At 39.7% G+C, this 22,995-nt stretch overlaps 1 protein-coding gene across 1 annotated transcript in view; it reads left to right on the top strand.

The window, feature by feature from the left end:
- Positions 1 to 22,096, top strand: part of LOC142965443 (ras/Rap GTPase-activating protein SynGAP-like) — a 30,301-nt gene extending 8,205 nt beyond the window's left edge. Inside the window, exons 2-19 of the mRNA XM_076106372.1 lie at positions 1,176 to 1,264; positions 1,548 to 1,669; positions 5,479 to 5,632; positions 6,014 to 6,112; positions 6,227 to 6,487; positions 6,580 to 6,915; positions 7,026 to 7,170; positions 7,921 to 8,065; positions 8,514 to 8,750; positions 9,580 to 9,781; positions 10,451 to 10,641; positions 11,753 to 11,957; positions 12,563 to 13,141; positions 15,133 to 15,834; positions 15,972 to 16,133; positions 17,207 to 17,418; positions 19,805 to 19,876; positions 22,060 to 22,096. Of these exons, the coding sequence (XP_075962487.1) occupies positions 1,176 to 1,264; positions 1,548 to 1,669; positions 5,479 to 5,632; positions 6,014 to 6,112; positions 6,227 to 6,487; positions 6,580 to 6,915; positions 7,026 to 7,170; positions 7,921 to 8,065; positions 8,514 to 8,750; positions 9,580 to 9,781; positions 10,451 to 10,641; positions 11,753 to 11,957; positions 12,563 to 13,141; positions 15,133 to 15,834; positions 15,972 to 16,133; positions 17,207 to 17,418; positions 19,805 to 19,876; positions 22,060 to 22,096 (3,950 nt within the window). The remainder of the gene's footprint in view (positions 1 to 1,175; positions 1,265 to 1,547; positions 1,670 to 5,478; positions 5,633 to 6,013; positions 6,113 to 6,226; positions 6,488 to 6,579; positions 6,916 to 7,025; positions 7,171 to 7,920; positions 8,066 to 8,513; positions 8,751 to 9,579; positions 9,782 to 10,450; positions 10,642 to 11,752; positions 11,958 to 12,562; positions 13,142 to 15,132; positions 15,835 to 15,971; positions 16,134 to 17,206; positions 17,419 to 19,804; positions 19,877 to 22,059) is intronic.
- The last annotated feature ends 899 nt before the right edge of the window (positions 22,097 to 22,995 follow it).

Here is a 22,995-nt window from a genome sequence, read left to right as displayed (position 1 = left end):
ACTCATTGTTACTTTTTCCCACTAGGGGTCCAATGTTGTTCTCACATCAGGTTCGTCTTTTTGCACTGGCTTTGGATACAGGAAGCTTTCCAATGGAGGAGTGATGAAAAGCCTCTCTAACTGTCACGGTGTTGTTCTTTGTGTGTTTTTTGGAGGCTGTAGCTGTCTGTCCTTGTTGGTGAGCTTCATTCGCACCTCCTATTCTGCATTTTTGGTGTGATGATAGCTTATTTGTGAATATTATGCGTTTGTCAGTTTTGCTATTTCTCTTTCTGTATGTGACCAAAGAAGCTGCAAGGTAAAGACGCACGCTATGAATAAGATAGTGTAATAACTTTTCAACATGCAATAACAATTTTAAATGATTGGAAATTGAGTTAAGTGGGTTAAGACCTCTTAAAGGGTGCAAAAAAATGGTACATTTAAGTGTTAATGTAACTGTACCATCAATAAATATCAGATAGTTTACGAGGAAAAGAATATAACAATTCAAGTTAGTATATCATGATTCATTAATATAATGAGATTATTCGTTAAGCTGTTAAGCTGCAATATTGTTCTAATACTTTTTGTTCCTTTTGTGACCCACTTCAAGGGACATTTTGTTCTAACATCGAAACACGTTTCTTCCATAATTTATCCTTTCTTCACCAAATCTGGTCAACAAATATTTGGATGAGCTCAAAAAGTGATTGTGTTTTCTGATTTCATACCATTTTCCTGTTATTGGCTGCCAAAGTAAGTGTGACGCATTTGACACTAAATTGTGTAATTGCTGCCTAATTTAGACGACACACGCACAGAACAAAACCCTGTCTGGGCAAAATTTGATGGAAATTGACTCAGCAACAGCCCTACAGCAACATGATGCATTTAGATGGCCTCAACTCGGCAGTCAGTAGTCTGACTCACAGACGGGGTTTGCACTGAGTTTGCACAGTTCATCATCAAAATCCTAATATCCTAATCATCTTTAATGTCGCATAATGTGTTTTGATGTTCTGCCTGAATTCAGACCCAGTAGAAAAACAAAAAAAACATTTCATATTCATTAGAATAATAGCCCACGTTTAGGAACTTGTGCTTTTATGTTGAACACCTGCATTTGTTGACTAAGTATAAATATTTCATGTCTATGTTCTGATTTATTTATCTATTTTTTCTTCTTCTCAAAGACCAATCCCGCAGGGCAAGTTTTGCCTCTGTAAGACAGTCAAGCATGGAGACCCCTCCCAATGCCACCCCACAGCCCTTCAGACAGCCGGTGAGTACAGCAATGTCGGTCACACTCTCCTGATGCTATAGAAGCTTTCTGCTCACATAGAAAACACGTACACACAAGCTTTTTTTGGGCCCAGTCTGATTTAGTAAATTCCCTCTGGGGATGTAAAGCGAATGGGATGCTTGAGGGGAGAGTCCACACTTTTATAGGTGCTTTCCATACATTACGTTTCTAGCTAATCCTGCTATTACATTGTGGATATTCTTTTGTTGGGTCAGTGTTTTTACACTATATTATTTTCTATTTTACCCTATTGAAACTTCAGAGTTTTCTCAATCGAAAGCTGAAGGGCTCCATCAAGAGGGCCAAAAGTCAGCCCAAACTGGACCGGACCAGCAGCTTCAGACAAATGATTTTGCCCCGGTTTCGAAGTGCTGACCAAGAGAGGCAAGTTACCTTTACTGTATGGAGCATGGTACAATTCAAGGTAAAACCAACTGTTATCTAATTCAGTGTCACATGGGGGTCGTAGCCTGCGAAAGTCAGGAAAATGCAGTGGACAGGTCTCCCAGTTTATCACAAGTCTGACAAGTAATTTACTGTTCACAATTCACTTGATATAGATGTGCTGTAACGTTAGCATAAAGTGTTTCCTTGTTATTGCAAATTAATTATCCTCTCCACCAAAACGTCATGTCATTAGCAAGATCTGTTAAAATATGTAGATTTCTGATAAAGCCATTATCTATAACCAGCAGACTTCATGCACGACTGTTACATGTATGTTACCTTCTGTGTTGAGTCAGGATCATGCCATAACGATGTGATCGTGCAAAAAAGAAAAAGAAAAAGTAATTGCAGCACGGATACTGTGTTCCTCGGGATCATATTCTTGGACTGTGGGAGGAAGCTGGAGCACCCGGTGAAAACCCACACAAAGCCAAGGAGCGTACTGTAACTCCATGCAGAGAGAACCGGAGACATTTTCCTATTTTTGCCTTTATTTGATAGTGTAGAGCCTCACATGAAGGAGAAAAAGAAGGGTGTGACACAGAGGAATACTGTGGCTGTATGTGTTTTAACCACTAGGATGTCCCTTTTTTTTACTGTGAGGTGATAGTGTTAAAAACTGAGCCACAATTCTGCCCCACAATCATCACAAAGACGACTACACACAGTATGTATAACTTAAATAAGTATTTTTATGCACTTAGATCAAGAGTTGCTTTAAGGTTTGGGTGCTACTTAACCATCAACAATCAAAGCTGTTCTTTCTTGGATGTTTGACGTGCCGCTTTGTGTATTGAGTGTTACTTTAGTGGGTTAGGTGTGACTACCTACTAGAATTGCTTCTACATGGAAACCTCTCACTTTAGCTGCTGAAGACTACATTTTTTTTTTTTTTAAACATTGCTAACCTCTATACCAAGCTTTAAAGTTGCCTCTTATTACCAGGACAAGCTGATTGTGTGATATTATCATAGTGCTGTACTATAGTGTGTGTAATTAATTACAGTGCACTGCATTGAAGTAGAATGTGGCCATTGTTACGAAAGGAAATGTTCATGAAAATTATGTTTGCATCATATTTTTTACGATGCTGCCCGACACTCATAACTTGAAGTGTGGCTTCTTATGAACCACTCTAACAAAAGCGAAACCCTGCAGAATGAAGGACATTGCATGTAGTTATACATTGACAGATTGACTGAGCTTTTTCTAGAGCCGTCGGCTACCCTGGGTAGGTTGGAGGGTTAATTACATCTGTCATCATGAAGCCTATCAGCCTTTTGATATATATATATATATATATATATATATATATATATATATATATATATATATATAAACCTTGTCTTATTTAAATGTATTTGTGGTTCATGCAGGTGTTCCTCTTCTCATCAGTGCATAAAAGGGAAAAAACATAAAAACTGTTGGAAAAATATCTTATTCTCAAGATCTGTTGGACATTCAAGTAACATGGTTAGAAGTACATCAGGCCTGCATTAATCAGTTTGATTTCTGTTTTCCAATCGTCAGGATGCAGTAGCTTGTAACTCTGGAGGCTGACATGACAGCTCTGTCTTGACCTCTGACTTGAGGTCACATCCCGGAGGGTTCGGGCCTGCACTGTGACCAAAAATTTTATGCAGTACACACAATCCAGTCACGACGCACATATGGGAAATGTAAAGATGTAGAGCGGGAGAGGCAGAAAGTCAAAATGTAATGCTGACAGTACACTTTCCTCCCGCCACAGGAGATGCATAATAGGCATTTTCAGGGCAGGTGTGGATGTCCATACTCAGAGATGTAAAATGTGTTGTTTAGCACAGGATGTAAAAATATCTTTTAGGAAAATGCAAGGTGAGTTTCCAATGCAGAAGCCCAGTTCAAATGATAAAATGAATCACCCTATTAGAAATGTATTCTGTGGAGGCAGCACTTAAGAAGGTGGTGGGGATAAAGGGACTTTCCCCCTCTAACAACGGCCGTTAACCAGCTCCGACCACTGCCTCAGACAGCTGCCTTCACAGCCCGGTTTCAGTTCTGCCCACACTCTTAATCCACTCATAGTGTTAAGTAGACTTTGCTATATACCCTCGGCGTCCAACTTCACACACTAGCTTTCCAACGCAGCTGCTCTACCTCTGCTGCCAAGTTGGTTTAAGAAAGCCTTTCTCATATACTGCATTCTGCGATGGCACTGCTCCTCAAACAAGACGATTCACTGCACCTCTGACCAACATTAAATCTGGGCTTAAATTAGTGCTCCTCATTTGCTGCATAATTATTAGGTGTTTCTTCAAAGCCTCTGCTTTTTCTTTTCCTTCCGTTTCACTCCATGTTCAAAGCCAGTGTTAATAATGCAGCATACTAGCTCCAGCTTCTCAGTACAGATACACTCCACATTGGAGTACGGGGAGAAACAGCTAAGACTGGCTCTGTCCAGTGAAGAGGGAGATACACTTCTTCACTTTTTTGCTGAGATGAGAATATTGACAACACTGTCATGTATGTATGAAAAAAACAGCCAGCAGTCAGTTTAGCTTAGCTTAGCATAAAGACTGGAAACACGGTAAACATGAACCGCTAGCCTGGTTCTGTTCAAAAGGAATAATATCTGCCTTACCAACATCTCTTAAGTTTAAAAACTAGTAAAACCACAGCTTGTTTTTACACACAGGTTTTTGTATGGAATAAACAAATCTAACATGTTAACATTAGGTGTTGGTGGGCAGATTTTGTTACCATAGTTTCCCTGTTTCTAGTCTTTATGCTAAGCTACGCTAAATGGCTGCTTGTTGTAGGGGGCAAATATGAGAGTGGTTTCTCGTCCAACTCTCTTAGAAAATCAATCCTAAGAAATCATCCTAAAATGTTGAGCTATTGCTTTAACTTTCCCTAGCTCTCCAGCTTTTCAGTGTAGATAAACTCCACGTTTTCAGCTTATTCTCATTTAAAGATAGTTTCAGAAAATGTTAAAGGAATCATTTTTGGACAAACTAGGTTAGCTGCCCCTGTTTCCAGCCTTTATGCTAAGCTAAGCCAATCACCTGCCGGCTCTAGCTTCACAGCTGACACTAGCAAAATCATAATCAATCTTTTCATTTTACGCTCAGAATAAAGTGCTTTCTTCACTACATTTTTTTTTTTTTTTTAATTGGCCCCACTGACATTGCTTCGCCTGAGAGACACAGTTTGCTCACCTTTTTGCTTCCACTACCGCTTTTCTTTTTCCTGATAGAGCTGCCCTCTTCTAAAGGTTACCCAGCGATCAGGTCTAATCAACTGCGCCTTTTTATAACTGCATTACAGTATTTCTGCAGACTTAGCCACATGGAACAGCTTCCATTCATTTCCATTTACACAGTAGTCAATACCAACATTACATTTAAATTAGCATTTTTTTTAATTCTCGTGCTGTTGTAGAAAATTTAAAATTTGTATTTCCAGACAACACCACAAACTGAGATGCTGTGGGCCAATTTCCCAAACATGCATTATGAGTCACTTGAGTTGAGTCAATAGAAAACAAACACCAGAACTGAAAACCTGGTGGTCTTAGCTTTTCCATAAACTCATTTTAAAAGGATCAGAACTCAAAAATTATATTGAAATTGCAGGAAGGACAACTTCTGAGCTGCAGTGACTCATTTTTGTTGTATAAAACCCTTTCTGGATTGTTAATCTAAAGACCATAACATATGATATGATGATGATATATAATCAAATCTGAATTCTTCTCTCACCAGGACACGCTTGATGCAGAGCTTCAAAGAATCCCACTCCCACGAATCCCTACTTTCTCCTAGCAGTGCTGCGGAGGCTTTGGACCTAGTTTTGGATGAAGATGCCATAATCAAACCTGTCCACTCGAGCATTTTAGGACAAGAGTACTGCTTTGAGGTGTGTTGTATAACCATTTCCTTCTTCCTGGCTTTACCTGCTTTCTAGTGGACTTATGTTTTTAAACTAATTGTAGACTTATTTAATAACCAACCAACTGAGTTGAAAAATGTTCTTAGTATGTAAAGATGACAAATCAGGTTGAACTATAAAGCCACTTCTCAGCTCTCTACGAAATGTGATAAATAGTGTTTTATTGACTGTAAATTAATAATTCTAGAGTTATGGACAATTTAAAGACGTTAGCTAGTCTATAACACATTTTTTAAACCAACTGATTAATGGGGGAAAAACAATCAATCGGGAAGGTTATTATCCGTTGAAGCCAAAATGAGATATTTTACAATAATGAATATAATAAGACGTTGTTTTTGTCTGAAGGTGACCACCAATTCAGGGACAAAATGTTTTGCCTGCCGTTCTGCTTCTGAAAGAGACAAGTGGATTGAAAATCTGCAACGAGCTGTCAAACCTAACAAGGTAGATGCAATAGATTTTTTTCATTTTAAATTGCCTTGAAATGTCAAAATGACCAGATCCAAAGTGTAATATTAAGGACAGATGTTAATAAGGACTGTTGTAATGCAGTAACAGAACTCCTCGTTTCCCTCCCAGGACAACAGCAGACGGGTTGAGAATGTGCTCAAGTTGTGGATCATTGAAGCTCGAGACCTTCCGGCTAAGAAACGCTACTATTGTGAACTGTGTCTGGATGACATGCTGTACGCACGCACCACCAGCAAACCCCGGACCGACACCGTGTTCTGGGGCGAGCATTTTGAATTTAACAATTTGCCTACCATTCGTAGCCTTCGATTGCACCTCTACAAGGAAACTGACAAAAAAAGACGAAAGGTAACGTCTTCTGTATTGATTTAACAGAGTCAAAAAGCATTTGATTGTGCTCCAAATATTTAGAATAAATGTTGTTTTTCTTGGTAATCTAGGAGAAAAGCACATATCTTGGCCTTGTCAGCATCCCCATCTCCAGCATCACGGGCCGGCAATTTGTGGAGCAGTGGTACCCGGTGATACAGTCCAGTGTCTTGAACAAAAGCGGTGGTGTTGGAAGTACCAAAGTGATCAACGCCTCACTGCGTGTCAAGTCTCGTTACCAGACTATGAACATCCTTCCTATGGAGCTGTACAAGGAGTTTGCGGAGTACATTACTAACAACTACAGAACACTGTGCGCAGTTCTGGAGCCGCTGTTAAGCGTGAAAAGCAAGGAGGAGGTGGCGTTCGCTCTGGTGCACATCCTGCAAAGCACAGGGAAGACAAAGGTATACAAGGCGTCAAATGTAACCTGATTCCATTATTTTTTACATAAACCATTGCTGTGTATGATCTGTCGGTTCCTTTTCTACTGAACTGAAATTGAATGTCTTCTCAGGAGTTCCTGTCGGACATGGCGATGTGTGAGGTGGATCGGTTCATGGACCGTGAGCACTTGATCTTTCGTGAGAACACGCTAGCTACGAAGGCTGTGGAAGAGTACCTCAAACTGATAGGTCACAGATACCTCAAGGATGCTATAGGTGAGGCTGCTGTAGATTAACCCAACTCCATATCACTGTGTATGTAATCGGATGAAAGGAGTATTTTAAGTTCAAAGTGTGTCAGACAAGACTTAATTCCATCATAAACATCTGTCATTTAGCAGAAAATGACCATGACATTGTTTAATGTTGTGCTCGTTTGATCTACATTTGTGTTTAATTTGTGACATTTTCCAAATTACTGTTATGTTTTGTGGTAGCAGCATTTCAAGAATACTCGTCTTATGAAGTCCCGTCTAAATGTCACATCAACAAATAGGAATAATAACATTTTAGTGGCACACCATAATTGCTAATTTCTTCTTTTATTCTCTCATACAATGAAAGAAAAGTAGTAAGAATAGTTGGATTCACTGTTAAAGGTTTTTCTTGATGTACACAAACACAATGCAGTATACTGTACGTAATACAAAGGAAGAGATGTACCAGTCATTTTTCATGTTTTATCCCATTTATTACAAATCCTGTATATTTTACATTTATATTTCTAAGTTCAAATATTAATTTCCTCCACACAGCCTTGTTTAACACATTGGTAATTCACATATTAACTCATCTTCTCATATACTCTCATAATCATCTTTATTCTCAGGGACTTTGAGAGGTACAGCATATGTGCAATTGTGTCTTCCTCATCCATCTGTCACAGTAGTTTATGGCAGAAATGTTGTGGTGCAAAATGTTTGCTTTTTGGGGAAAGATAAGGACAGTGTGATCTACAACCTACAGGTGACTTCATTCGAGCCTTATATGAGTCTGAGGAGAACTGTGAGGTGGATCCCATGCGTGTCCCGCCGTCAGTCCTCGCTGACCATCAAGCTAACCTTCGAATGTGTTGTGAGCTGTTACTCTGCAAGATCATCAACTCTCTCTGGTTGGTTTCCCCACAGTTATCTGTTCTGTATATATAATGATTTCATCATTCCAGAGATGAAATTGAAAAACATTTATAGTATAGTTACAGCGTTTAAGATCTAGCTTTCTGTTTCAAAACTTTACATTTTCAATTTTTGCTTACCAGCCACACAACTCATGGCCTCCATTTGTCTCCATAGTAAGAACAATATGAAAACTATCTTTATGCATATTTAAGCGGTAATAACTGAAATTGAACATGATTATTTACAATTTAAAGGGTTTTTTCAGTGCTATAATCAGTAATATTATCAACGTCATGTTCAGAAACACAATCACAAATCCGATTTTCCAGATGTTTTAGTTTCCTGACCTTGCCGAATACCTGAAGGCTTTGGACAAGCTTCCAGATTTGACCTTGCCATTCACGCCGACAATGGGGAAATGAAATAATCTTCTTCTTTCAGCATATTTCCCCGAGAGCTGAAGGAAGTGTTTGCGTCGTGGAGAGCCAGATGTGCTGAGCGTGGAAGAGAGGATCTTGCCGACAGCCTCATCAGCTCCTCCCTATTTCTTCGCTTCATGTGCCCAGCCATCATGTCCCCCTCCCTGTTCAACCTAATGCAGGAGTACCCCGCTGAGCGCACGTCCCGCACACTCACGCTTATTGCCAAGGTGATGCAGAACCTGGCCAGCTTCAGCAAGTGAGTCCCTGTCATTGCCTGTCCTCTTACACCGACATTCATTCGATTCAGTTCACTTAGATTTCTAGACGCTGACGCTTGTGCGAGGTGGGTTACATGACACAGACACAGAGTCCAATTATGAAAATACAGGCTTGCAGTTTTGACTGCGAGGGTACAAACTATTACTCACCCACACTGAGCTCCAAGGCTTTTAGCGGCAACACATTTGTTCCTACCTTCAGTTCTTTGAATATTAAAACAACTCTTCTGCCTTTAAATATGCAGGTACACTTACTGTACAATTAAGATGTCAAAAGTTTAGTGGTAATTTAACGGACTCTACATTTCAGGAACATTGGATACAAATGATCAGACATCCTCAAATAATATAACCTATGTAGTTGTAGTAGTAATTTATGTCCTCACTAACTCAGTCCTTCTTAACAATTTCCCAAATATAATGCACATGATAAAGAATGAATAACAAAAAGGTATCAAATTAAATGAAAAATAAAGTAAAAAAAAAAAGCTTAAACTTATAATAATTTCCCTTTTTACTTAGCATACAAGCAACTCATTCACAAGGCTTAAGCTTTACAAAAACAGAAACCACTATAAAAATCAGAATCAGAACTTTGAAATCAGAAGTACAGAACAACAAAGAAGGCAATCACTGTCCACATACCTTTTTTAAGTCATAATATATGACACAATTTCCAAGATGTTATTCAACTTAACTTCTACACGCCCCTTAATTGTAAATATTAGATCCTTCCACGGTGCAATTTGGAGTACGTTTCCATCTTCACCCCTGTCTTCATGTATCCTGTCGTTATTGTCTCTGCAGATTTGGACCCAAGGAGGAATACATGTATTTCATGAACGAGTTTCTGGAGATGGAGTGGGGCTCCATGCAGCAGTTTCTCTATGAGATTTCCAACATGGAGGCCGGAGGAAACGCCGGAGGGTTTGAGGGCTACATTGACCTCGGAAGAGAACTGTCCATGCTCCACAGCTTACTGTGGGAAGTCATGGGCCAGCTTAGCAAGGTAGGTGGAATAACACGCCAGAACATTAAATGAAACATTTCAATGTGATTTCTTTCTTCAACTGGAGAAGATCTGCGGTTCTCTATCTGTCCGACAGGATTAATATTATTTGAACTCCATTAAAACTGTGGTGGAATTAGTACTTTAATATTTAACTACAGTGCATGCACTGTTAATTTATTGAAATTGTACTATAGTTGAAACATAATGAAAGGAATACAAATTTTATGCTCAGCCCTAAATTGTCTTAAAAGTATGTGCTTTTTAATATCGGTATTCTGTGTTTCTTGAAAGATAATCTCTATGTTTTCTGGATGACATTTTCATTTAATGAATGAAGAAGTGAATCATACTGTATAAAGCAGAGGCTTCCAACACCTGGGGCAAGTACTGTGCCGTTTTCTACTGGGCTGCATAAAATGCTGAATAATCTAGTCTCTCTCCCGATACCCATTTAGATGCCATTAATGAGTACCACGCTTTCTTTATCCCAAAATTAAATATTTATAACACATGTGTTAACATGATAATGACTTTGAACTGAAGTTGGTCATCAGTACATGAGGTAATCAGTTTCACCTACATCATGATGGGTGGGAACACCTGGTAGAAGGCATGTGAGCATTGGATTTTCTTGATTTTTTTTTTCCAAACCTTTCCATGTTGAAGGATGCCATTCTCAAACTCGGACCCCTACCAAGGCTGCTGAATGACATCAGCGTCGCCCTGAGGAACCCGCAGCTCCACATGCCTACAAATCACCAGCCGGACAGACCGAAGGACAGACTCTTCTCGCGCCCATCTTTCAATCGTCTAATGTCCTCTGACTTCCAAAGCCTTATGATGCGTGACTTAAACAGGTATTCTCTCACGGCTTCCTTCCTCATGTATTGTTGGTTTTATCACTTCTACACATGACATTTGATTTGCATGTCCTCAAAGAGGACTATGGGTAATGCTAATGGTTTTACATTTGAACAGAGCATTGATCCCTGCTGTGACTTTATCAAGACAATGTGAATGGACATAAACAGAATCATTACAGTTTATGGGTATAATTATCAGTAGCACATATAAAGGACAAGAAAAACATAATAAATGAGGATTCAGTAGCTCAAAACAAAACACTGGCGTATTTCTAAAAGCCCGTAATGCTAATGCACCTCTTCAGGCTTTTTAAGTAGTTTATCAATCAGTAGTTGCCAGCACCATCTGTTCCCAGACTTTCTTCCCCAAACCTGTTTCCTCTGTGTTTTAATTCATGTCGGCACTCTACTATTGTCAAGAGACGGTTGCTCTCGTTACAGCATAACTGTTTCTAAGAGTGCCTTCTCGCTGGCTTTCAACACAAGCCATTATGCAACAATTACACAATACAACTTTAGTTCTTGCACAACAAAAAAAATCTTAAAGACAGGTGCATAGGACCAAATACTCTTGACAGAATTCTTTGGTTTCTTCATGTTTCATTATGAAATGAGAATAGCAAAGGAATGATGCTACCGTTGTAAGTTATTCATTTATCTATATATTTTCCCCTGTTCATCCTTAGCTACCAAACTAACCAATTCTTTTTTTTAAATTTTATTTGAACATTTATTTACAGCTTCAAACAATTAACAATCTACAGCTACAGCTAATGACCTGTTTCACATAAATATTACGTGGTCAGAAAATGCACTCAAGGGTCAGACCCAGATTAATATAATGGATTATGATCATTTTTTAAATGAGAAAAAAACACATTCTAATATAGAATAATATGTTTGTGTTTCAGATTTTTCTTGTGAAATACTACTTTATCCTTTCAGGTCTCTGAAGATTATTCTACAAAAGCCACTCTTTGATTAAACTGCCCACAAGCGGCCCATGCTGTTTCACATTTAATGGGATAATGCTAAATAGAATCAAGTATAAATTATCTATGAGACAGAGCCATTTGCAACATGTGTCTCTGTTGTGTATCTGCAGTTCGATAGACATCTCTCGCCTGCCATCCCCTACGACCGGAGTCTCAGCTGTAGAATCCCTCTCCTCTAACCTGAACATGAGGCGTCATGCGGAACGAGACCTCCGCTCGTCGAGGGAAGTGTTCTACGTGACCCGCCCGCCGCTGGCTCGATCCAGCCCCGCATACTGCACAAGCAGCTCGGACATCACTGAACCTGATCCAAAGGTACAATGTCAAGGGCAGGTATCACACTGTTATTAAAATGAGGTGAGCACTTAGGCTTGATTGCTTTCTTTGTTTGTCAGTAATAATGACAGTTTTGGGGATTTTTAATAACTTCTTCTTTTAATTTCTTTTGAGAGTGGATTATAATTGAACATTTTCAAATCTCAAGACTTTTGATTTAATAACATAGAATTTGGTTGCAATGTAAGATTTTCACAAAATAAAGGCCTTTAAAGGCCAAACATTACGTTAATCATTCCTGTTTTTACAATCGTAAGACAAATGAATTAGTTTTTAAGTAAAATATTTGGAAAGGCAGGTTATAAGCAAAGCCTTTTTCAACTACACAACAAAAAAAGAAAAGAAAAACAAGCCAAGACTTTTTTATTTCAAAAACATAAAAAAAAAAAACAGGAGTAAAACGTTTGTGTGGCATAAGTATACAAACACAATTAGCAGTCTAAAAACATCAATGTAACTATGACCGCTAAATGCGTTTTAAATCAAAGTATATACACATTTTAGAATGGAGTACAGTAGTTTCCTTGTTGTGAGAATCCAGTCCAAAGTCCAGCTACAAAAAACATTTGTATTGTTTTTCTCAGGTCCATAGTGTGAATAAAAGTGTGTCCATGATGGACCTTCAGGATTCCCGCATGAACAGCATTTCCAACCTCAACTCTGTGGGAGACATGCTCACCTCCTCTCAAGCCTCTATTGCCGGCCTGGGCCACAGCTTCGGGAACCTCTGTGGTCCTCCTCGTATGGGAGGGCATATGCCAGCGGGCTCTGCAGGGTCTGGTTTGAGGCTGAGCCAGATGGGCCACATCGGGGGTCCCACCGAATCCATCTCTCAACAGCAGCAGCAGGCGGCAGCGGCCATGCACTTCCCCCTGTCTTTCCAGAACCCGCTATTCCATCTGGCCGCCCAGAACTCCCCGGCTCAGTCTCAGCCTCACCCCCCTCCTCTCCTCCTCGCCCCAGAGCCAGAGAATGGCCACCACGACTATGCACCGGCCTTTGGCAACAGTGCTTTCTCCCGCAGTGAGGACTTGTCCGCCCTGCGGTCACAAAGCAGTCTGGTGCAGCCCAGCATTGTCCACTCGCACAGTTACAGTGATGATTTCACCCGGCAGAATCAGGGCAATGACTTCGCCTGGCACCAACTGTCACTGCAGGTGCAGGTAGGAATCTCTCCCTTATCTTCACACACATTTTACACAAAGACAGTTTGTGATGATGTGCACATTTTGTATTGCTTAAACAGGGTTAACTTCTTATTTTTCACAAATCTGCAAATCTTAAGCAATAAATATAAATATAACTTTACCATTTTGTCTGTACAGATGACTCCCATAGTATGAAGAAATCTTAACTGTTTGGTGTCTACAATTATATTGATGGATGTGACCTGTAACCACCTATAATGAAGGGTTTTATTAATTATGCAAACACATCTTGCATAACTCCTCATTTTATAGGCAAAGAGGTGACTGAAACAGTCATCATAGATTGTGAAGTTAAATTTGTAACAGAACGTCTCTCGCCTGTAGCTGAATATCCAGAATGGTGTTTTTAAGGCATGTTTTAGCTCTTTTTCTTAATTCTCAATGCTCACTGATAATCATTTCCATTGTTCACTTGTATCGGTTTAAGTGTGACCTCTAACTACCTCTCTATCTGTCTGTGATGTTTAAAATAAGTCTGATCATAATTTAAATCTTCAAACTTGACCACCTGTTAAATGTGTTAGTTGCTTGCCACTGGATGGTGCCATGGTGGTTGCTTGCTTGCCTGCCTGTCAGACCTGTCACAGTCTACACTCATTTGCCACTTAATTGGAGTGCATTATACTGACAGGTTCTGTTGTATTGTCCTCCCACATTTATTTCAATAAGGGTAGGTTAACTAATAGAAACACCTCTGTATATTAAAGCCACTCGAAACTCCTGGCTAGCTACTATCATTTTGAGTGGACAAATAAGGTTAATAAAATGGCGTGCCTGATTTTATTAAACTTTATATCCCGCATATATGAGTAGAATAAAGTTTCAAGGCGTTAAAACCATAAGGCACTTCTGTTGAATCAATTGCTAAAACTTGATGGTTTTAAAGCTTGAACCTCTAGTTTCGTAAATCAGTGGATCTTCTGGTTTATGTCCTTCATTTTAGCAATCACTCAATTTCAATACACATGCAGTATTATCATTATCACTCCTGGATCTACAAATGTTGTGATGAGGACAGTCACAGCCAGGAATTCATTTTCTCAGTTTTTTTTATCTCAAGCCAAATTGCCCAACATACTTACTCTTGTCAATTATTCTTAGTGTAATTTTAACGCCTTTTATTGAGCAACGAAACTGTCCGCAGTAATTCAGTTTCACCCCTGCAGTTCATTGGATCCTGCTGGAACTTTTGTTTTCACTGTGTTCAGACTTTATCGACAGGTTGCAGAACAAAGCTCGAATCCAAACAGAATAGGAATGTCTCTCTCATGAGCAGCAGAATATGCAAATCTAACAGTCATGTAAGGGTACTTTTGAGGGACACTTCATATGCTACAGACAACACACTGAAGCAGGATCATTCACTGGTCTGCTCTGCTGAACTCAGGGCAGATCATAACTGTTGATACTTCTCATAATAGTCTGTATTATACATATGTTAACCCTCTGTGTACTGTAGATCAGACTTAGAGCTTATAGCTTGAGAGTCCATACTGGAGTTTGAACATTTCCAGTAAAGCTGATTAACTTTTGAGAAAAATAATTTTATACATATGCAATAATTATATGTATAATTTGTTTCAAACTTGTTTAAAAACACATGGGAGCCCAAATTATAACCAAAAAATAAAATGTCACATGTTCAGTAGGATTCTTCTGTTTTTGGGAACAGCTTTTAATTAATATAAACTGACCTTTCTGGCTGTGACTTGATGATGTGTGCAAAAGTCTGTGCAAAATGATAATGTTTAGTGATATGGTCATGTAGTCCTGCGCCATTTCTGTCCTGCTGTGTGGGCCTTAATGGAACAAACATCACAGGCCTCCTGTTTATTAATACAGATGGTGTGTCGGAACAATGTGTTATCTATCCACCCATCCACCCACCCACCTTCCTAGATATTTCTGACATTTTTTTTTTCTGTCACCCTATTGTCTCCTCTCAGGAGTCTCTTCAGCAACAACACCTGATGGGAGTTGTATCTCAGTCAGGCACTGGGACGGGCACCCCCGGCTCCTTGGCCACACCACCTACTACAGTTCATCCTATACGCCACTCGTCCATGGCTGCGCCACAACACCTCAAGTCACAGCGGTCTATTAACACTCCAGCCACCGCCACACCTCCAAAAGTTCGCCCGCAGAGCCGGAACCTCCTCCTTGACTCTTCTGACACAAACTTCAGCGGCAGTCATCCGAAATCACGCCATTCTCAGCAGCCACAGCAACATCAACAGCATCAGCAGCATCAACAACAACAACAACAGCAACAACAGCAACAGCAACAGCAACAACAACTACAGCAACAACTACAGCAACAACAACAACTACAGCAACAACAACTACAGCAACAACAACTACAGCAACAACAACTACAGCAACAGCATCAACAACAACAGCAACAGCATCAACAGCAACATCCGCAGCATCAACCGCAACATCAACAGCATCAACAAGAAGCGCAGCTGTCGGTGACAGACAGTCCAGCTCCCGGACTCCCATACCAGACGAGCTCCGCCAAAGAGAACCAGGGCCCTCAAGCAGCTGCAGAGGAGTCAACAGACACGCCCACGAAAAGCACCAAGAAGTCTCAACAGACACAACTGCAGCCGCCACAGCAGCATCTGCTCAAACCAGGCAATAAACAGGTCAATCTAACTACAGTCTCAACTACAGTGTCTCACTTTACATTATTATATTATTATATTGACATGTGTTCAAGGCATTTCTAAGATGAAGACATGGGTTTAAAGCATGACGTGTGTTGTTGTTGTTGTTGTTTCAGGGTTCTCAGTCGACCTTGACCACCCCAGCCCTCAATGAACGGACAGTCGCATGGGTGTCCAACATGCCACATCTCTCTGCTGACATCGAGAGCCTGCGGCCAGACCGTGAGGGTCAGCTGAAAGAGTACTCCAAGAGCATGGATGAGTCGCGACTGGAGAGGGTCAGCAATATTTATCTTACTACCTTTTTTAATGACTCACTCGCTTCCTCTGAATACTAAATATTAGTTTTGAAAATATAAAAAGTATCATCTGGTCAGTTGACCTAAAAAAAATGATAGTATATAACAAAAAACTCCTTCACTTGTATTCAGAGATATTTATTGACAACGTTTCAGTACATAGACCTTCATCAGGTTACTTTACAAAACAATGGGAGAGAATGTCTTAAATAAGTTGGTAGGCCCACGTAGACCAATCAGGTCACACTACACGATAACGTCACTGAATCAGTCAAGAATCATAAACATCATAAACATGCCACCAAAGACCTGGAATATCAGCATGAAAACATATACATAATTTAATATAGAACGAGTGGCTTGAACATTTTTTTAAATGCACATAGACATAATGAAGAAAAGCTGCCATACCGAGATACATGTTTATATTATGTAGTTCAGGATTGGTTGGAGCTTGACAAATATGTCTTCTAGAGTCTGTGTGTGTGTGTATATAATTAGGAAAGAAGCTCATAAAGATGAAATCCTTCATAAAAAGATTACATAATAATATACAAGTGTAATTCATTTGGGACGAGTACAAAACAAACAGTACATCAGAAAAATCACAGACAATATCTCATAACATTACATTGAGAAGTAGCTCATCATCCAAACCCTTGAGAGAAAAACATTAGCTTTTTCTAATAGCAATTTCTACATGTACATCCCCTGCACCGGGGTGACACTGTTTCAACCTTTTCTGCCATATTGCAAGTATAAATCAGAGGTATAACTAAATCATACATGAGTTGCATAATGGTGGCTGTTGTCCATGTTTTATGATGAACAACTCCCACACTCTTGCCTTTATTAGACATGCAAATGTGAATTTACATATTTAAGCCAACCACAGTTCCGCTGCAGGTTTGTCTGGTCTTTCCCACTTGCAGCTTAACATAAAGAGAGGCGCGCTACAGAGCCGTGTCTATATTGATAACATCCCTCGTCATTCAGGAGGACTTCTGAATACGAGTGACGACACAGGTGAAGTGACTTTATTTTTATTTTAGGTAAAAGAGTACGAAGACGAGATATATGCCTTGAAGGAGCGGCTGAAGATGTCTCATCGCAAGCTCGAAGAATATGAGCACAGACTCGTGTCGCAGGAACAGCAGACGAGCAAGATCCTAATGCAGTATCAGAACCGCCTGGACGACAGTGAGCGCCGTCTAAAGCAGCAACAAGTGGAGAAGGACTCTCAAATCAAAGGCATCATCAACAGGTGATTAGTGTTCAACTTGAACTAGAGCTGGCAGAAATAAGGCTGTGCCAATTACTGCCTGGCTCTCTCTAGTGACACAAATTACTACCAAGGTCATAAATCCAGTAAACTATATATATTTCAGGAAAGTTAAAAGATTGAAGTGTAGCAAGTTGTGGATGTTTGAGGGCTACAACAAAACACATCTACAAGGTTAAATGTGGTGACTAGCGTTATTGGTCTGCTGTATAAGTACTCAGACAAACACTGTGCTTAGTGAGGGAAGATGTATCAAATCTTTTTAAGAATTTCTTCTTAACTTTAAGAGCTTCACAAAATATGATTAATGGCAGAATGAGTAGGATTTGTTTGTTGCAGTTTATAAACACAACATTCCCCGGCTCAATGTCACCAGAAGCGCACGCTCCCCTGACCGCTGTTGCCGAGGACACAGCCCGGTGGATCACATTTAGCAGCAATTCAAGAGCGGTGTACCTGACTTTGAGCTTTGTCTGCTTGGCGTTTGGACTTGCTATATTTGCGTTTTTTTTGGTGCTGTGTCCATCATTTTTGTAGCTTCCAATCGGACACCTGGTCGCTATGTTCTTATGGAGTCCAGCTCTCATTCCCTGCGCTGCGTGGCTGGAGGCTACACACACACAGTTACCAAAAGGCTGACGCCAAGAAACGTCCCGAACACAGCAGAACTAAAAGAACAGAGAGAATGCATGCAGAGGGGCAGGGTCTCTGCAGACTGTCACACACCTCTAGTGGGTCATAAGTGATTGAGAGTGATTACCTTTGTAGGAGTCTATACATTGTCTTTTAAGAAAATCCTACTCATTTTGCCTTTAAAGTAAACATTGCCAGTCAAATAGAACTTTCATGATGTCATACGTATCCATATTTAAAGAAATAGTTCAACATTTTGGGCAATACGCTTGTTTTCTCACTTGCTGCATGTTAGGTGAGACGAAACCGCTCTGATATCTTACTCTGACTTTAGCTCCAGACATAAAGGTACGTCATGGAGTTTGTGTTCGTCAACAAATGAAGTATATATTCATATATAACACCTTGCATCGTGTTATCTAAGTCCATGCATTTAGGTATTTATGTGGATTTATATACAGCCGTTTTTATGCGCATCTTTGGAAACGCAGAACATTTTGAAAAAAATGTAAATACCGCAAAAAAAAACAACGTCTTACACTTAGATGAGGAATATTTGGCATATAGTTGCAAAGTGCAACATAGTGCAATGGAAACAGACTTGGCACATAAATCATGATGCGCATGGCTTTAGGCGTCCACTGAAGATTCCGCTCCACTGAAGAGATGAAAAATGGCGCCAGACCAAAACATGTGTGGCGCTATGACGAGAAAGTAACGTTCCTCAAATTAATACATGAAACAAACATAAATACCATATTTTCTACATTGTTTTCTATCGTTTGAGGTTTGACTGGTGCCCGCATTACAGTAGTGAATGGAAACGCACTTTGATTTGCATTTTCTGAAACGTTTCACCACATTACTAACTAACCCTGTAGAGCTCTAAATTGTGACACACAAAGGACTCACTCATTTTTCCCTAGCACTGGTAGTACTGGTCAAAAGCTCCACAGGGTACCTTTAACGCACAGGCAAGAGTGGTATCGATCGTCTCATCCAGCTCTCAGAGAGAAAGCAAATATGTGTATTTCCCAAAATGTAGAACTATTCCTTTAAATGTAGCTCATTTAAATATCACAACTGATACTGAAAATCATACCCATTAGGCTCATACTTTAATATGAAACACTTCACGAGGTTGGTTTTCATTTTATTTCAACAACTTGATTAAAAGGACAGAAGAAAGAAACAGGCTATATCTGACTGTAGCTACACGTACTTGAAGGAAATGTTTCATGGAACAAAGTCGGATCCCTATCCAATGAAATGCTTTGTGCACAACATTCAATTTATTTCTGAAAGCCAAAGTTTTGTATAAGTTGAGTATACAGCGCTCACATCTCATCTCATTTGGTAGAAAACCTCCTTGAGTTGAATTAAACAGTTTCCTCCGAGTACAGATACAGCAGATGGGTGCACACTGAACTATTTTATTTTATTTTTTACCTTTTTATTTAACCAGATAAGTCAATTGAGAACCAGTTCTATCCTGCACGCACTCATTTCACAAGATGTGTATCTGAACAGCTGAATTTGAACTGCCTAAATTATTCTGACCACAGTTCCGATTCAGCTTCAGGAAGCTCCGAGGATGGCTGAATGCACCCAGAAAAATGTCAAGACCTTAATATCATCATATGGCCACATAGTCCTTCAGTAAATTTGAAGAACACCGGATTCATAACTCTATTTTTATCAACCGGTATGTTTGTTTCTATTTCCCTGTTGTCAGACTCATGGCTGTGGAAGATGAGCTGAGAGTGGGTGCCATTCCTGATATTAAGCCTCGAATCCTCACAGACCAGGTTTGTGCCTGTGTCTACATCTTTTATCGTTCCTATTTGCTAAACCAGTCATGTCCTCAAACAGCTTGCATCATTCTTACATCACATTCAGCGCATTTGCCAAAGCCAGTGCAGGGGAAAAGTTTGCAGCTGTCATACACTTCACCTATTCCCATCTTTCAAAAGTACGTTTGTCACATCTGGAAAAAAAACATTTCACCATTTATTCTGCACGCGGAGGGGGAAAATACAGTGCTCATCCTCAAAATCAAGGGCTTGATGGAGCTTAAATTTATGTGCAGAGGTTAATCTAGGTCTGAAGGAATACCAAGTCTTCAGCACTGAACCTGATTATATACCACGAAAAGATTATTATCATTATACCACAGAACGCATCCATCGTCAGAAAACCTTGACTGTGATTCACCAGCGCATCATAGTAATTCTGCAGGGCTCAGTGTCGTGAATGCACCATGTGGGCTGGAATGTGACGCAGGTGAAGAAGCTGTATGTGTGTGTGTGTGTGTGTCGCTTTCACGCCGAAATAAACATTTGCTGTCGTCAGAAAAAAAAGGAATGTACTCCACTGGGCCTGCTGTGAGATTAAGAAGTCTGTTGTAAAAACAATTACAAACAAATAGGAATGCGTGATGAGAATAGAGCCCAGCTCTGCAGCCCAATTTAGAGTGTAGTAAAGCAGGATTAGTTTGCAAGCCGTCCTCTTTGGCTCAAACTATAGTCACAGCTGTAAAAGCAACACTCATGGTCTTTGAGTGTTTCAGTTAATGGATTCACAGTGAAAGTAAGTGTTGAGAAATGCTTGTCCTTAAGAGTAATAAACAAAACTCTCCTAATCCTAAGTGAGTGTGGACAGAAAAACCAGATTAAGATTTAAAGGAAAAATTCAGCATTTTAGGAAATACGTATAATTTGCTCTCTTGCCAAGACTTGAATGAGAAGATCAATACAAGTCTCGTGTCTGTATGTTAAATATGTAGTTGGAACGTTGCGGACGGTTAGCTTAGCTTAGCACAAAGACTGGACACAGGAGCAGTGATTTCCTGAGGTTTCCACTGATTGACTAAGCCCAGACCATCCGGCGCTGAGGTCCACATTTTTTTTCAGTGGTCCCTGCTGTTCTGCCCGGACACTACTGCCTAAATTCAATTCAATTATATTATATGACTACTGCAGCCATTACATTTAATTTAATAGTGATGTTAAGACAATTGCTCTGGGCAAAATGGAGAGCTGCAGGTCAGCTGAGAATTCTCAAACTGATGGCACCAGTGTTTAATTGGTACTTTACTTTATTATTATTATTCATATTTTTATTATTATCATTATTGCTATGCAGTTGATTCGATGTGTTTGGGGCACATTCTAAAGAGTACAGTAACAACAATACACCCAGAGAGAAAGTACCAAACTCCCTTAAAATAATGCGGAGTTTTGTGAGTTGTTGAGTTTAGGGGAAACTTTATAAAACGCTGTTTACAACAAACTCTTAATTATTTGTCGCCTCTTGTAAATTCGGCTAATGTGAATAGGTGAGTTATTCTTGTCTTAATATAAACAAAAAAGAAGTCAAAAGTCAGTTAGTCCTGGTGTGCCTAGTAGTTAGCTGTAACTTATATAACTCATGCTTATATGTTCACGTAACTTGGAACTCTACAGACATTTACACACTTTCTTGTCCTGGCTCAGCATGAGTTTATGCCACTGCTTCCCTTCTTTTAACCAGTAAAACAATCTTCATATCAACGACTGACTGTGTAAGATGCACTAGCTAGCGATTGACAGACCTGTCGCCCAATAAGTATTTCCGCATATTTTCCTGTAAACCATCACTAAATTGTCTCGTCTTGCCTCCATTCTGTTTATTGAAGATACAAAATTACAACACTGCTGTCTTCTTTAGTGACAATTAATCACTCGGTGGAGAATTATTCAGGGCTAGAGAACAAAAAATCTTCAGAGCAGAATGGCCAGGCGGCACCACTGGCCGTTTTTTTACCCGTTTCCAGTCGTTCTGCGAAGCTGTTACAGACATGAGAGTAGTATTTTGGAGGGTGATCTTCTCATCTAACTCTCGTAAAGAAAGAAAATAAACTAATTTTTTCAAAATGTCAAACTATTCCTTTAAACTTAATTAAGCTGTAAACAGAGTAAGTAGTTATTTCATCTGTTTTCTCTCCCTTCCGTCTATCAACCAGGGGTACGGCCATCCAGGATCCTGACTGCGAATACCAAAGTGACCAGAGTTCCTGAAGGTCACTCAAGTGTAAGAAGATTCAAATCCTACAAAAAAAACCCTGAAGAGAAGCTCTGCAGTGGATCCAGCAGGACCACTGGAGGCTTCATCTCCCAGCGTTCTTAAAAAAACAACTTTGCACATATTCAAACTTTGCCTGTACCAGAACTTGACAATCAGTTTAGCGTGAGGACCAACGTGTGCAGTGAATTGTCTGCACATAATGACTGAAATATAAGCCAGTGCCACAACAATGGCAAGACTGTACCTAATGAGTTTCTTTATTTAATAGGAAAAATGAGAAGAGATGCGTAAAGCACTGGGGATGAAGATGGATTCATGATTCTACCCGCTACAAGCAGCACACTTGCTTCTCACTTCAGTGGCTGCAGACAAAATTTAGAAAAGGCTTTAACAAGCACAATACCCCCTCATGGTGACCTGTGACAAGCAACACGCATGTTGTTAAATCAGTTGATCAGTCTATGGTCCTCAGAAGAAGGGCCCAAGCAAAGACCTATATTACTATTTGATTCTGATTAAATCAGTTAGTAACATATTCTCACTGCAAAACTCTTTTCACTGACAAAAGGTGGTTACCGTTATGATTTTGCATCCTTTCTAGTACAGCCATCAATCTGAGTAGATGCCAAATGTATCTTACAATCAACTAACTGCTTTAAATACAATCTAAGCCTTCTCGTCGGTAACATTTTCCTTCGGCACACAGTGTAAAGCCAGAACTAGTCTATCTTTCAGTGTATAGAGGAAGTATTTCTTCAAGCTACTAAACCTTTTTAAAAAATGGAAATACTTTACATAAATAATCTGAAATAATGTGTTATTTTGTAATAATAATATTAATCATAACGACTATATATGACA

Source organism: Anarhichas minor, unplaced genomic scaffold, assembly GCF_050575085.1.
Source record: "Anarhichas minor isolate MPS153535 unplaced genomic scaffold, ASM5057508v1 ptg000033l, whole genome shotgun sequence".
Lineage (NCBI taxonomy): Eukaryota > Metazoa > Chordata > Actinopteri > Perciformes > Anarhichadidae > Anarhichas > Anarhichas minor.
The sequence above is the reverse complement of the archived record's forward strand: the minus strand, read 5'-3'. Positions and strand labels throughout refer to the sequence as shown.